The following is a 15,349-nucleotide window of genomic DNA, read 5'->3' as shown; positions in this document are numbered from 1 at the left end:
ACCTGAAGGCCTCCTGCAGCCAGGGCACGTAGTGCTAGCTCAGAACACATCAGGAACACCTTCCAAAGTGAGTTGCAGCACGCCTACGACCTCTAAGGAGGAAATTTGCCATACCTTCTCCTTTCATCTCCTCAGGAGATGAAACAGGGAGACCACAGAACTGTGAGCCACCTGCAGGGGGCTACCCGCGCCCCATTCCTCTGGGTGCGCACGCGCACTGATGCCTGGCCGTTCACTTCCCAACGCCCAGCACGCGCCCTCTAGGCGCAAGCACTCTGGGGCCCCTCTGCGGTTGTGGGTGGAGGGACGCGGCCGCAGCGATTTTGGGCCCGGTCTTCATCGTGGAACCCAGGCAGGTTGTGGCCCCCTGCGGGCTCCTAGGCGTCCCTCGAAGCCCAGTCTCCCTGGATTAGTGGGTCCTACCCGTCCACCCCGCTCGGCCTGCCTGCCGCGCCGGTCACCATGAACTGGGTACCGCCACCCGGGGCCTGGTTGGCGCTGCGGGTATGCTCGGTGGACTCACGCCCCGACGCGGTGCCGGCGGTGCTGCAGGCGCTGCCGGCGCTGCCGGGAGGCCCCGAGGCGGGCGGCGGCAAGGCGTTGGGCTGCGTGCTGGCCGGCCTGGTGCCTGCGAGCCGCGGCGCGGGGGAGCCGCCGCGCTGGGCGCCAGATGCGGTGCGCTTCCTGAGCGCTCTGCGGGGCCGCGAGCTGAGCGGGCGGGTGGTGGAGGTGCTGCCCTCATCGCGGCCGGTGGTGCTGCTGGACGTGCCCGCCGTGGCGCGCCACATGCTGGAGCTGGGCCTAGCGCGCCGCGTGTCCGACGGCCTCTTCCGCCCCCTGCTGGAGCGCCACCTGCTGCGCCATGCTCCGGAACCACCGGGCCCTGACTACTTCTACCCACAGTTGCAGCATGGCGTCACGGAGCCCGTGGTGGTCACGCACGTGTGCCACCCGCTGCGCGTGCACTGCCAACTCCGCGGGTTGGCGCAGGAGATCTGCCTGCTGTCAGAGAGCATGGCACAGACCTATGGTGGCGCCCTGGGAACGCCTGATGACGCCTGGTCGGGAAGCCCCGATGACAGCCACGACGAAAGCCCAGACAAGCCGGGTGCACCCTGCGCCGCCTGCGGGCCAGACGGGCGCTGGCACCGCGCGCTGCTGCTGGCCACGCTGCGGGCGCGGCGCTGTGCTCAAGTGCTGCTTGTGGACCTGGGGCGCCAGGAGCTGGTGAGCCGCGCCCGCCTGCGCCCCCTGCTGCCTGAGCATTTCCGCATGCCCGTGGTCACCTACCCGTGTGCCCTGCTCGGGCTCTGGGATGGCGGGAGGGGCTGGTCCCGTGCGCAGGTCCGCGAACTGCGGACGCTACTGCTGGGCCGCGAGCTGAGTGCCAAGATCGAGTTCTACTGTGCCTTCGAGCACGTATACTATGTCACCCTGTACGGCGATGACAGCGTCAACCTCAACCGCGTATTTGGGGAGCAGACGTGCTCCTTGGCCGACCAGTTCCTGCAGAGCTCAGAAGAGGAAGATGGGGATGAGGAAGAAGACGAGGAGGTGGATGGAGAAGTGGAAGACCCGGGGACGCAGATGGGGGACGCAGACTCTGCCCTCCCAGGCTTAAGGTCTATCAGGCTGAAGCCCAGCACTTTCTACGATGCCCAGGTGGTGTTTGTCACCAGCCCCTCCGAGTTCTGGATCCGCTTGAAGAAACACAGCGACCCCTTCAGCAGGCTGGAGAGGAGGATGTGCAGTTTCTACTCGTTGGCCAGCAAACTGGAGGGCGTTGTCCTGAAACCTGAGCCGGAAGATCTCTGCTGTGTCAAATGGAAAGACAATGGCTATTACCGGGCCATTGTCACCAAACTAGGTGATAAGAATGTGGAGGTCTTCCTGACCGACAGGGGCAATACAGAACAAGTGGACTGGGGTGACCTAAGAATGCTGCTGTCGCAGTTCAGGCGGCTGCCTGCGCTGGCCCTGAGGTGCACCCTTGCCGATGTGTGGCCTTTGGGGACAGCCTGGAGCCAGGAGGCAATCTCCTTCTTCAAAAAGACCGTATTGCATAAAGAATTGGTCATCCACACCCTCGATAAGCGGGCACAGCAGTATGTCATAGAGATTCTGGATGAGTCAAGAACAGGGGAAGAGAACATCGGGAAAGTGATTGCTCAAGCTGGCTATGCCAGGTATCAGGAGTTTGAAACCACAGAAGGCATGGCAGTCCATGCCCACTCCCCCGGGTGCAACCCAGACCATTTCATTGCTGAGAATGACAAAATACCTTCTGCCCCAAAGGTAGAAGAACAGATATCGGAGGGAGTTGCAGAAGCTTTGATCGACCCAACCATGGTTAAAAACATTTCAACTGGAGGAGTTGTGCAGGATAAAGAGAATGTCACATCTGTTCATTTTCCTCTTACATCACCAGACTTGTTGACGATGACACTGAAGTCCTCTTCTAAAGAGTTAGAGGTTGGAAGTACAATAAAAGTCCAAGTGTCTCATGTTGAGAACCCTGGCGATTTCTGGTGTCAGCTGGCCAGGAAACCTGAAGAATTTAGAGCCCTAATGTATGACATTAAGGACTATTGTGAAACTGCACCAGCCCCGTACCGAAGGAACTCCCCTGCTTGTTTGGCAAAGCGGGCAGCAAGTAGAGAGTGGTCCAGAGCCCTGGTGATGGGCGCACTGTCCGAGGAGTTTGTCAGAGTACACTTCATAGATTATGGAGACACAGACGTGGTCTCTGTGAAGAACATTTATTCAGCTAGTGATGCGTTTCTCAAGGTTACAGCTTTGGCTTTCAGGTGCAGTCTTTATAACTTAATTCAACCAACTGGTGAAAATCCTTTTGTTTGGGATGAAAAGGCAACACAAACTTTCAGGGAATTTGTGTATAACACACCGCAAAACTATCTGGAATTAAATTGCACAATATTTGCCGTGGTCTCGGTACACAATGAACAGTTTAAGGTTGTGGATTTACTGACACCTTTTCAGAGCGCATGCCATACTTTGGTAGAAAAGAGACTCGCAAGACCAGTAAACCTCCAGAAGCCTCTGGAGTCTTCTGTTCAGCTGCATTCTTACTACTATTCTGCACATGATGTAAAAATTGGAAGTGAAGAATCAGTGTATATAACGCATGTTGATGACCCTTGGACATTTTATTGTCAGCTGGCAAAAAATATGAATATTTTAAAACATTTGTCATGTCATATAACACAATTAATTCAAGTTTTGCCCAGTATACAAACATCACCTTTGACCCCTGGAAGCTTGTGCCTTGCCAAGTATACTGATGGCAACTGGTACCGTGGGCTAGTCATTGAACAAGAGCCCACTAAAGTCTTTTTTGTTGATTTTGGGAATGTTTATGTGACAAGTGATAATCTGCTTCTGATACCTCATGATGCATATGAGGTTTTACTTTTACCTATGCAGGCTGTGAAATGTTCTTTATCTGATATTCCTGGTAAAATGCCGGATGAGGTTACGACATGGTTTCAGGAAACTGTTTTAGATAAGTCAATGAAGGCCTTAGTTGTAGCAAAAGAGCCAGATGGGAGACTGATTGTAGAGCTGTATGATGACTGCATTCAAATCAATGCTAATATTCATGAGAAGTTAGGGCTACTTGGTTACAAAACTGCAAGAGGCAAAGGGAAAGAAAGTAAAACATTCTGCTCCACAACTGAAACTCTTAGAGAAAATAAAGAAAATGTGAAGTTTTCACCTATGGAGTATTTAAGTAAATCAGCAGAGAAGCAACTGCACACTTTAGAGATTTTGGGAGAATCATTCAAGCCTAAGACTGGCTCATCATGGAATAAGCTCACACACTTAAAAAATTCAACAAAGACCAACTGTGTCACTCACCATCAGGGCTCTGTGGGAAACACAAATAATCAAGTGTCACTATCGACAGAAGAAAAGAAAGAAGACATTTTTGATGACCCACCTTTGAAAGCCACAAAACCAGAAGACACCCTTCCGGCAAAAACAGGAGAGTCATGTAACAAAGATCTGCCTCTAAAATTCCCACAGAAGACGATAATGCCAGGCTTGAAAACGACTGTGTATGTTTCACATATTAATGACCTTTCTGACTTTTATGTTCAGCTAACAGAAGATGAAGCTGAAATTAATTGCCTTTCAGAGAGACTAAATGATGTGAAAACAAGACCCCAGAATTATGCAGGCCCTTTCCAAAAAGGAGACATAATATGTGCCATCTTCTCGGAAGACAGTTTATGGTATCGTGCTGTGGTTGAGGAACAACAACCCAACAACCTTCTCTCTGTGCAGTTTATTGATTATGGCAATGTTTCTGTGGTTCACACTGGCAGCGTCGGAAGGCTTGACCCGGTGAATGCTCTGCTACCACAACTGTGCGTTCATTGCTGTCTAAGGGGACTCTGGATTCCTGGCATTGTCAAGTGCGAGCAATTGATGTGTTACTTCTCCCAAAGGACTGGTGAGGCTCAAATAAGATGTGAATTTGTTAAACTTCAAGAGAAATGGGAAGTTATTCTTGCTGACGAACATGGGGTCATAGCAGAAGATATAATAAGCAGATATACTTTCAGCAGAGAGCCTCAGATGTCTCTTTTGACCCAAGCAATTAAAGATGACTATGCCAAGTCTGCTAATAAATCACATATTGACACTACAGTGTTACTCAGCTGGCATAAACCCCAAATGAAGACAGTGAGTGCTTATGCGGTAGTGGTAGATGGACCCGAGTATTTCTGGTGTCAGTTTGCTGATAATGAGAAACTTCGGTATTTAGAAGTTGGAGTACAAACTGCTGCAAAGCAGACAGTAGATTGGAGAGATCAGATCCGATGTCCTCACATTGGAGATCCTTGTATGGTAAAATATAGAGAAGATGGACGTTATTATAGAGCACTCATCACTGATATGCGTGAAGATCACCTTTTATGTGTCAGGCTTGTAGACTTTGGCAACATGGAAGACTGTGTGGACCCAAAAACAGCCTTGAATATCCCTCCTGAGCTCTTATCCATTCCCATGCAAGCCTTTCCATGTTGCCTTTCAGGATTTAATGTTTCAGAAGGTTCCTGTCCTCAACAGGGAAATGATTATTTTTATGAATTGGTAACAGAAGATGTGTTAGAAATTACAATCTTAGAAATCAAGAGGGATGTTTGTGATGTTCCTTTAGCAATTGTTGACTTGAGAAGCAAAGGTATAAGTATTACTGAGAAAATGAAGAAGTATTCGAAAATTAACACTGCTAACAGCTTTCTGCCTTATGAGAAAGATGGGCAAGAGATCAAGGAAGGTCTTGGGCACCCCAGTCCTGAGGTTGGATTTAAGAAACCAAGTATTAAAGCTGTGGAACCACAAGCCGATGTTTCTGAAAAGGTTGCAAAAGATTTAAACATTGAAACCAAGCCAAGTAGATTCTGTGACCTTGGAACTGAAAACATTTTTAAGGCGTTTGAAAACCCTTGTGAAGGTGGAACTGGCTCTATCCTAGAAGGCACAAAAGAGTGCTACCTGGGTGACCGGGAAACGTTTGATGATGAATTCCTGATTACAGAATTTAATACATTATTGCCACGTGCCAGTGAAACCACGGAGAGCTTAGAACTGAATTCCTTTGAGGTTCCACTCTCCCCTGATGAAGATCTGAAAGAATTCTTAGAACTAGAGTCCCTTCAGTTACAGCATTCTCCAGTCAAGGATGAAGACAAAGAGGACCTAGGCCTGGAGCCACTGATCATGCCGCTCTCTGGAGACCATGATAGCAAAGCTACCCTGGAACCATTTCCGGTTCAGTTTCCCCACAGTAGTGAGTCTGAGACACAGCCAGAAGTGGAACTTCCTGAAGCCCCAGTGTCACCTGAGGGTGTCCTGGGTCCTCTGTCTGTACCAGTTGGTGAGAAAGCCCAAAGGGTTGGGTGTATGGAGGGCTCGAGAGAGACAGGTTGTGGGGACCCTGTAGATGACCAGCTCAAGGTGCCACTGAATCTCCTTGGGGAGTGCTGTGACTCCACGATCCATGCAGAAATGAGTCTGTTTGAAGAGAAACTCCCCGAATATAAAAATACAGATGCCATTTCATCCTTGATACCTTCATTCCCTGAAGAAGAACTCAGAGATAGAAAGAAACTAAATCATGCTTCAGAGAGTGTCTTAGGTATGTGAGTTTGTTTCCTTGCACTTTTTAGTTTAACTTAGTGTCTTCCAGAGGTTCTTTTTTATTTTAAAAGAAATGGAGTAATTATTATACAAAGTTCTTAAGTTTTTTAAAGAAAGATTAATTGCAGAGAGGCGAATCATTTAGATTTTTATTCAGGGGATTTAAAGGTTTTATTCAGTTACTTTGTTAGTTATTAATTATGAGGTCTTGCTAAGTTGCCTAAGTTGCCTTCAAAGTTTTGATCCTCCTGCCTCAGCTGCTTGTGTAGGTAGCTCAGATTACAGGAGCGTTCCACCGTGCCTGGCTTTAATAAGGGCATTTTAAACGTAGCAAAAATTAGTTGCGAAGTTAATGTAAATTAAGATAACACTAAATGAAGTGCTGAAATACTAACTTTGTGTTCAAAAGTAAAATGCTTAAACTTAATGTGTTCAGAAGGCAAACATATTTTAAGTGTAAGGACATAAGCCTTAAAAGCAGATTAATGTATGGGTTGGTGAATTATTCTTTGGGCCAAGCAAGACTTCTTGTGCCATATATTTACAATAGGGATCCTTTTAGTTTTTCAGATTTAGCTCATCATGTTTTTGTGTTGCAGCTCATTTCTAAGCCCTTTCATTGGGAAAAAAAGATTCAGGGAGCCAGTATGAACCAGCGCAAGTTAACAGGAGTAAAGCTGGAAAACATTTATCATATTAACTTTCTGATAAATTGTTATTTTCTTTGCTACTTACAAAGATTTAAAAGTTAACTAAGTAGCTAACTTTTAGGTTTTGAAATGTTATACTTTTTAAATGCCAATTTTTGTATTCTTAAATTTTAATAATTATATAAAACAGGAGATAATTGTGTGGTGAAAATCTTGGAGAAATAACTGCTGTTAGCATACAGTGTGGTCTTCTTGTGGTAGTTTCCTTTCTTTGTGTACATCTGTCTGCATACAGTTTAAAAACTAAATGTAGACCACATAGACTACAGTGTGTTCTGTGTTTTGATCCCTTAAAATGATTTTAGAACATTTAACCGCATAGTAAACCATGCTGTGGGTACATGGTCATTTCTGTAACTACCACCTTGCAATAGCTCTTTATTGCTCACTGTCACAGTTTAATCCTAGTGAGTACTGGCTTTGTGACACTGATGACCACTCAACCACAAAGTGCTGCCTGCTATGGGAATGGCTGTCGTGACCACAGACAGCATCATTGGTAACAAAAGTACAGATTTTAGCAGTGTATGCCGCATCTATGTGGTTAAAAGAAAGAAAAGGAGGTTAAAGGGAGGGAATTTGCTGGAAAGATTTTTTTTTTTTGTCTTTTTCCTTTTTATTGGTACCAGGGATTGAACCCACGACTGCCTGCTTGCAAGGCCGGCGCTTATGCCGCTGAGCTAAATCCCCAGCCCTGCTGGAAAGATTTAAAGTAAAATTGAGGAAAAGAAAGGCTGGGAATATTACTACCCATATAGTAAAAACATCATAGTGATTATATAGGAATATTAAGTCTGGATTAGGAAAATACTTTGCGTGTGTATCCACACAAAGGAATTGAGAGGTATGCATCCAGTCTACCTCTGTTCCATTTGGCAGCTCACCTGCAGAACACTTACACTCTGAAAGGATTTACCGTTGGATCCAAATGCGTTGTGTGGTCAAGTCTCAGAAACATGTGGTCTAAATGTGAAATTTTGGAAATAGCTGAAGAAGGCACAAAGGTAAGTGAAATTCTTATGTCTTATCTGAAAATGTACTTGCAGCTTTAAGGAATTTTAGTAACTTTTACCAGGCTGCAGAATGCAATTGGTGGGTGCTTATCTGCTTGATCCTCCTGGTAATGTGATATAGTACAAAATTCTTATTAAACATTCAGATAGCAGAATCCAAGCAAGAAATAACCCTAGGTTCTTAGCACGCCCAATCCTGTAGTCACCCCAGTGCATACTTTGCACTTCTTACCTCTGATCTGGACCAGTTTACACCTAACACCTCTATTTGGTGGAGCCTCTACTTTCACAGCTGTGCTTCTCTAGCAGCCTCTACTTGACTGAATTATTCTAGCCTTCCTTCAACTGACTGTCCATTCCACTAGTATCAAACTGGTCAGATGCAACTCCGATGACATCATTTCTGGGTAAAACTTTTTAGGGACTTCCAGTTCCTTTGTATTTCCTATAATCTGAAAAACACTGATATCAGAACCACTTGGTATGTTTTTAAGCTGTAGATTACTAAGCCTTGGCCTGGCCTGCTGATTCAGGATTTCTGGGGACAGGGTTCTAGAATATACATTTGTATTCCATTAAAATTGGTCTAGGATAAAGATGGGATGATTAACATGGCATAAGGGATCCTGGAGGGCTGAGTGTCTCTACCTCTGGTCCTAACTCTTACGTCACTATAATTGGTACTTTGCATTAGACACCCAACGGTTTGATGTTTATATATACCCATTCTGCTCGCTACTTTGTGTATTTAGTAGTTCAGTTCTATTTGTCTGAATTGCATCACATTTCCCCAAATTCCCAAAATAGTTAATTCCCACTTACCTTTAAAAATTCATGTTACCCATTATCCCATTATCTCTTTTTTTTTTTTTTTTTTTTAGCAGGAATGAAATGCAGGACCTTGTCCTTGCCAGGCAGGCGCGGTGCCTCTGATCTGTATCCCTGACCCTAGCCATGATCTCTTTTCAGAAAGAATTCACTGACATCATCTTCTGAATTTCACTGTATCTCCCAACACCCCCCACCTTACTTGTACTTGTATCATATTCCTGTGCATCCTATACTGGACTGTGTTTATCTGTTCATAGATCTTTGCTCCACAACACTTTGATCACTTGAGACTAAATTTTATTCCTCTTTGATCTTCAAGCACAAGTGATATGTGTTTGTTGAACTGAACTAGCATTGAGTTTGGAATATAACATGGAAATTTAATGTAGTACAATCATCCTCTTTGTCGTGTAAAGTGTTTCCTTTTAAGAACTGCTGTGGTACATAAAACAGCTTCAGAACATGCCAGGTTTACTTATATTTTTTATTGTAGGTTTTGAACCTTTCAAATGGCATGGAGGAGCTGGCAAACCCAGAGGATGTCTGGAATGGCATTCCCAAATCGGAAAAGAGTCCATCAGAGGTGTGGAACTCTGTGAGCATTCATTAGTGAGGACATCACAACAAACGTCTTTCCAGGGCCCTTGTGTTGGGAACAATGATGAAAAACACGCTACAGCAGTAATAGTTAAAAACAACCACAACAAAGATCAGTATTTCTGGCCAAGAATCTGACAAACTAGTTTGAACAAACTAATTATTAATGTTTTAGTCCTTGCTTTTCACTTTGAAGTTAAAACATGAAAGTGATTTAGTGTTCATAAAATATGACTCTCATAAAATATGTTTGGTGCACACAATCTGCAAATCTCATTAAAAATGAGAAAGTGGCAGTCACCTCTGATATGCCTGTCCAAAGAAAGACAGGTCAATCAGCTTGCTTTTCTTCCATAATTTTCCCTCCTATTGAAGTATTTCGTCTAACCATTATGGTCACAATTGATGTGACAGTCCAGGTAGTTTTGTATTCTGTTCTTCACCCAAGGCCACGCAGTAGGCATTTCCCTTTGCCACTGTGATTTTTTCCGCATGTTTAAATTTATCCTGTTTGGGGTTTGTTGAAGTTCTTACTTCAACAGTCTTTGTCTGGTAGTTCCTGTCTTGTTCACTCTCCTCATTGCTGGGACAAAATACACAATGCCTACCATTTAAAGAGCAGTTGATTTTGGCTCACGTCTGTAGTCCATAGCTGGCCAGCTCCAAAGGAAGGCCTGGTAGAAAGGCCTGGGTGGAGGAAAGGCCGTTCACAGCACTGCAGCCAGGAAGCAGAGAGAAGGGACCCCCAGAGGGAGACAAACCCTGCCGGGTTGCACCCCAGAGACCCACTTCTTCCAGCCAAACTCTACCTCCTAAGAGCACAGTGGGCTGCAGCACCCCCATCATCTGGTCACCCTTCAAAAGCCTCTCCTGTGAGGGCACACAGCTGTGGGAGGACATGTCCAGATGGACACCACCACAGCTCCAAAATCTCAGCACTCACAACTACTGCTTGTCTTTTGCTAGGGAGATACTCGGCTTTTTCTGGTTCTTTGCGTGCAAAGGAATTTTGGGTTACATCCTGAACACGCTGACATGTTCAGGTGTAAGGCTTGGGTCCTGTTCATGCCTTGTGGAGAAGGTTGAAACTCATTTTTCCATGGGCCATGAGCCCCATTCTGTTCATCACAAACTCTGTCCCCTTCTGGTTGATGGTTCCCACATCAGTTTCATGTTCAGGCCACATGAGGACTGGCCTGAGACTCAGACCATGCTTTATGGAGTTACCAGAAGTCAAAAGCTGGAGGCTTTTTGATTCTGTTCTATGTAGCACAGCTACAGTGATCCTGGACATATATGGCTTCCTAGAGGGGAAGAAATTTACAGTTGTGGAGCTCTTTTCTTTCCCAAGCTTTCCTTCACACTTTTTGGCTCCTAGGCTTCTCTTTTATCTAGTTCCCAAAGGCCTCTTCTTCTATCCCCCGCCCCCTGGCCAGAGAGTACAGAGTTGTGTTCTTGCTGGTTTCCCTCTATGGGCACACACTTCTGTGAGACTGAGCCTGTGTCTAGAGCAAAGCAGGTGAAGTAAACATGAAGAAAATAAGAATTTCTTCCTCTTCCCATGCAAACAACAGAAGCCCCATCCATCCTTGTTCCGCTGGCCAGAGAGATGGATTCTCCTACGGCTTCAGGTCCTGTGCTGCCACTGCTGCAAGCAGGCAGAACCCAGGCTGCTGTCCAAGAAGACAGGAACGAGGAGAAACAAACTAACCACATAAGAAAGGCCTCACCTGCCTTCTGTTTTCTAATATGCAGGAACCCTTTTTCCAACTTCTGGCCAGTGACAGGGATCCTGTCAGAGCGTTACTGTCTACCCTGCTGGGCAGTTTTGACTTAGTCCACCCTGAGATCAAAGCCAGAGGACATAGTCATGGAGAAGAAAGAGGAGGAGGAAGGAAGAATGGAGGGAGGGGCAAAGGGAAGGAGGGGTTAAAAGAGATGGAGAAGGAAATAGGAGAAAGGAGAAGAAAGCAAGAAGAGGAAGGGGAAGGAGGAGAGAGAGAGAGAGGAGGGAAGAATGGGAAAAGAGGAAGGAGGAGGAGAAAAAACACCCCTAATGGGAGCCACTATGCAACTGTTCTCCTAGCTGTCAGACTTGCTGCTCCTGTTTGCTTCTGAGAAATCTCAGCCATCATTTTCTGTGTTCTGTCCAGAACTTCCAGATATAAGCAGTGAGAGTGAGTCTAATAAGCTGGCTCCATCTTGGCTGCAACCAGAGGCCATATGCAGTATTTGCGGGCATTCATGGGCCACCATGCCACGCACTGAACCATTTCCTATTAAGAGTTGGATATTTAGATCCCTAGACAGTGTCCACATTAAAAACCACTGAACTGGCCTGGGGATAGTTGCCTGCCTGGCAACTGTGAGTTTGGCAAACTCCTGAGTTTGATTCCCTGTACAAAAACCAAACAAAAACATTGAATGTTGCTTCATCTCCTTGTGTTAATTCTGCTTTTGTTTACTTGTCAAAAATAACAGCTTGCTACTCATTTGTTGAATCTCATTTACTACTACTTTCTTTTACATATTGATTACCTCTGGTAACTTTGAAAGTTTCACAACCACACAGATACATACACACACACACACACACACACACACACACACACACACAAAGTACTTTCATTAAATAAAATACCTTAGATCTACCAAAAGTAAAGGATAATTTGGGACTACTTAAGGTATGTATAGATGCAATTGCCCCTGATTTTAGAGGCAATTTTCAGGTATACAGAAACTATTTATGAGTAAGGCCTTTAAATATTTGATTTGGTTACTCATGGGCTTTAAATGATTCTTTCCTCCAAATTGAAGAAGCTCTTCAATGAGCATAGTCATCTATAAATAAGTTAGTTTTCCTTAAAAAGTGAATACTATGAAGTATTAAATTACATACAACTTTTTTCTAATATGTCAAATCCTTACAGTCTGGGTGTCTTTCTGATTATTTTTTAGGATTTTAATATCTGAGCCATCTCATTTTACCATAAGAAAATGTTTCCATCCCCTGACCGTGTCCAAATGCCTGTCACACTAAGCATGCACACCACGCTATGAGTTATGGGCAGGGGGGAGAGGAATCTATTGTTCCATGTTAAGCCTTCAATGAATGACCAGGCTCCTAGGACAGTGTGTTTGAGTGGCTGCTCTGTGGACAGTGATGTCCCTCCTTCCTCCACCCAACACCCAGCTTATTCAGGGGATGGGAGCCCTGTGTGCACTCCAGCAGGGAAGTGCAGGCGTAAAGAATAAGAAATGTACTCAGTGAGTCTTCACTATGAAACTACACTGTCCAATTTTAATAGGTCTATTTCTGTAGTTTTATTTTTTCTGGCTTCACTATGGTCCTGTTTCTGATTTAAACTACTCTCTACTTAGAATTTTTAAAATCTAAAGATTCTTTTTATTAAGTAATCTAAAGATTCTTTTTATTAGGCTTCATCCCAAACATTGGAAAAAGATCTTTATGATTCGTCGTTGGATGACCCTGCATTTAAGGGTAACGTGTATTTTTAAATTCCAACTTTCATCAACTAGGACTGCTAAGCCTTCATGATACCGTTACTCTGAATCTCTGAAAAAATGATTTGTCAGTTTATTTGGATGTGAGTTATATGAAAAAAGGAAGGAAGGGAAGAAGGAAGAAAGAGAGGAAGGAAATTGAAAATTTTAGAAAATTTTTAAAGAATTGATTAACAGGTTTAATTCTCAAATGTCAGAGGAAATTTGTTGGGTGATTGAATTAACCTTGAAAAGTGAACTGTGAGTCTGATAAGTTTGTGTTTTAAAGGACTGTTGTAGTCAGGGGTTTGCAAGGAAAATAATTAACATATAGGACACAGCATTTATATTATTATTTTATAATAGTCATCCAGAGAGTTAAATACAAAGGAAAGAATGTAAGAAATCTGTCCACACACTAAAAACCCCAAATCCACACTAAAAACTGCCCAAAATCCAGCTGAATCCCATGGCAACAGCCTGCATGATTCCATCTTAAGACCTAGAGCCCGCAATAGTGTTTCATGAAAGTCTAGTTCATGGATCTGTACTAGGGAGGCCCAAAGGTCAGCAGTGGAAGTCAGAAATGTCTATGCCAGTGGTATAAAGGATCTATACCAGCAGACTGAGGATTTTGAACTGAGCCAAGAAGCAATGCTCAAAATAAGGTACAGGGCTCCCCAAAAAAGTACTACAGTCATTTTTGGCAACAGTAAGGGCCTGAGCTCCTCCAATGATGAGAACAGCCAAATTCATAGCAGGAAGCCAGCTTGACAAGCTTCTCCTAGAGACTGAAGAGCAGGCTATCTTTCCTTCTGGAGCCAGAAAGCAATGCTCAAAATAAGGCTAAGAGCTCCCCCAAAGGGAACCAGAGCCATTCTCAGTAACAACAAGGTCCCGAGCTGCTCTGATGATGAGAGCAGCCAAATTCATATATCGGGAAAAAAGCTAGACAGGAGAACCCACACCCCCGTGGAGAACTAACAACACTACTACTTCCTGTCTAGTTCTGTTTATCTTGGCAACAGTCTTTAGGTGGGCCAGCTATATAGTTCCACACTGGTTCAGTTCAGCTGGTATTACAAGTGGACAATCAGTTATCAATCTACCACAAGGACTTTACATGATTTTCTCAATATTAAGTAGTTTGTGACACTTATGTTAATCTTCTAAAATTTCTTTGTGAATGTTTGGTTGAGCTGTTTGGTGAGATTCAAGTTGCTGGGTGTTCTGAGTTACGCTGTTGGCATTCAGAAGCAACACTTTGGCTCGTAGAGTTGAGGCACATTGAGTGCCTCAGGGTCAGCTGTTGGTGGCTTCTGTATTATGTGAAAAAGAAAGAGAACCACTGATGAAAACCCTTATTAACCTTACTCTAGGAAGAGGCAGGGAGTTCCACAATCTTCTGAAGAAATATCGCTAATAGGCACAGTGTAAGAGTAAACTACTAAAAACATCAGTATTTCTATTTCTTTGCAGTAATTAGAACGCTCACAGCTCCCTCTATGTTTTGAGAGGTCATTAGATTCATCCTGGTTGAGTCCCCCTGAATAATTTTTCTGTCTTAATACTTCTTTCTCAGATGAAGGTGTTTCTCTTCTTGTCTCAGAAGAGGGGTCTGGAGGTGACCTCGGTTTTGCTGAGGCCGCTTGCAGCAGCCCAAGTGATGTCTCACCTGGACCAGGAATACCGGAGAAGGCTGGCAGCACATCACCACAGCTTAGTGTCACTGCTGAAAACTGATGGGTCTCAAAAACCAAACAGGGCAGTGATTGGCGATGGAGTGTGTTTATATTGTGACTGCTGTGTTGATGGGTTTGGGATCTCTCTTCTACCTTTAATTATTTTTATGTTTCTAGTGATCTGGGAGGATTTTCATTGCTAAGCAATTTTGTTACCACTTGACTCACATTTCAAAGGAAAAACTGTTGACATCTTTTCAATATAATGTTTACATTCAAATAGAAAAATATAGGTTTGTGACAAGATTGTTAGATGACACTGCTTAGTAGGGATTTTGTAGCAGTAACTTCTTCAGAGTTTTTATTTGGACCTTGAAGTTTTGCTTTATCTTTCTAGTTAAATGTTCTTATTATTATTTTGCTTGCTAGTGTGACATGACATGACAATAAAGTTTATCCTTAAAGGCATGATGGTCTCACCTCCTTGTGCCTGTGGTTCCATCTGTCTTCCTTTAAAATTGGGACTTAGGAAAGTTTAGCAATAGGAAATCTTGGCCCTCAGCTATTAAGTGATATTTTGAAGGCATTGTTCCATTTTAACCATTGACTTTTAGGTGCAGAGTGACATTATCCATATTTTAGAGGTGAGAAAATTGAAGACTTTTAGAAAAGTTAAACAAGCTGCCTAAGGTCAGCTAGGGACCCTCAGAGCTTGATCAATCTTGATCCATCTCACATCCTCCAACATCTAATGCCTTTAAAATATGGTCTTGTGGGTTGTATAGTGCAAAGCACGCAGCTTTTGGCTCCATGCTACTTACTAGATAGGTGACCCTGGCTG

At 44.2% G+C, this 15,349-nt stretch overlaps 1 protein-coding gene across 1 annotated transcript; it reads left to right on the top strand.

The window, feature by feature from the left end:
• The first annotated feature begins 238 nt into the window (after nucleotides 1-238).
• Tdrd6 (tudor domain containing 6) lies at nucleotides 239-14,970 on the top strand. Its single transcript, XM_063238775.1, has 5 exons — nucleotides 239-6,169; nucleotides 7,761-7,885; nucleotides 9,219-9,308; nucleotides 12,761-12,824; nucleotides 14,409-14,970. The coding sequence occupies exons 1-5, from the start codon at nucleotides 463-465 to the stop codon at nucleotides 14,567-14,569; spliced, it is 6,147 nt and encodes a 2,048-aa protein (XP_063094845.1). The 5' UTR covers nucleotides 239-462; the 3' UTR covers nucleotides 14,570-14,970.
• The last annotated feature ends 379 nt before the right edge of the window (nucleotides 14,971-15,349 follow it).

The sequence above is a fragment of the Cavia porcellus genome, unplaced genomic scaffold, assembly GCF_034190915.1.
Source record: "Cavia porcellus strain 051 isolate PalLab524CR breed Dunkin Hartley unplaced genomic scaffold, mCavPor4.1 scaffold_28, whole genome shotgun sequence".
Classification (NCBI taxonomy): Eukaryota; Metazoa; Chordata; class Mammalia; order Rodentia; family Caviidae; genus Cavia; species Cavia porcellus.
Note: the sequence above shows the minus strand (reverse complement) of the source record. Positions and strands in the feature narration are given on the sequence as shown.

What these genes read in the sequence shown, in the direction of transcription:
- Tdrd6 (XM_063238775.1), top strand. Translation starts at nt 463, where the DNA reads ATGAACTGGGTACCGCCACCCGGGGCCTGGTTGGCGCTGCGGGTATGC. An exon ending in CGGAAAAGAGTCCATCAGAG is followed by an intron (nt 9,309 to 12,760) that starts GTGTGGAACTCT and finishes TCTTTTTATTAG; the next exon opens with GCTTCATCCCAAACATTGGA. An exon ending in GGATGACCCTGCATTTAAGG is followed by an intron (nt 12,825 to 14,408) that starts GTAACGTGTATT and finishes CTTCTTTCTCAG; the next exon opens with ATGAAGGTGTTTCTCTTCTT.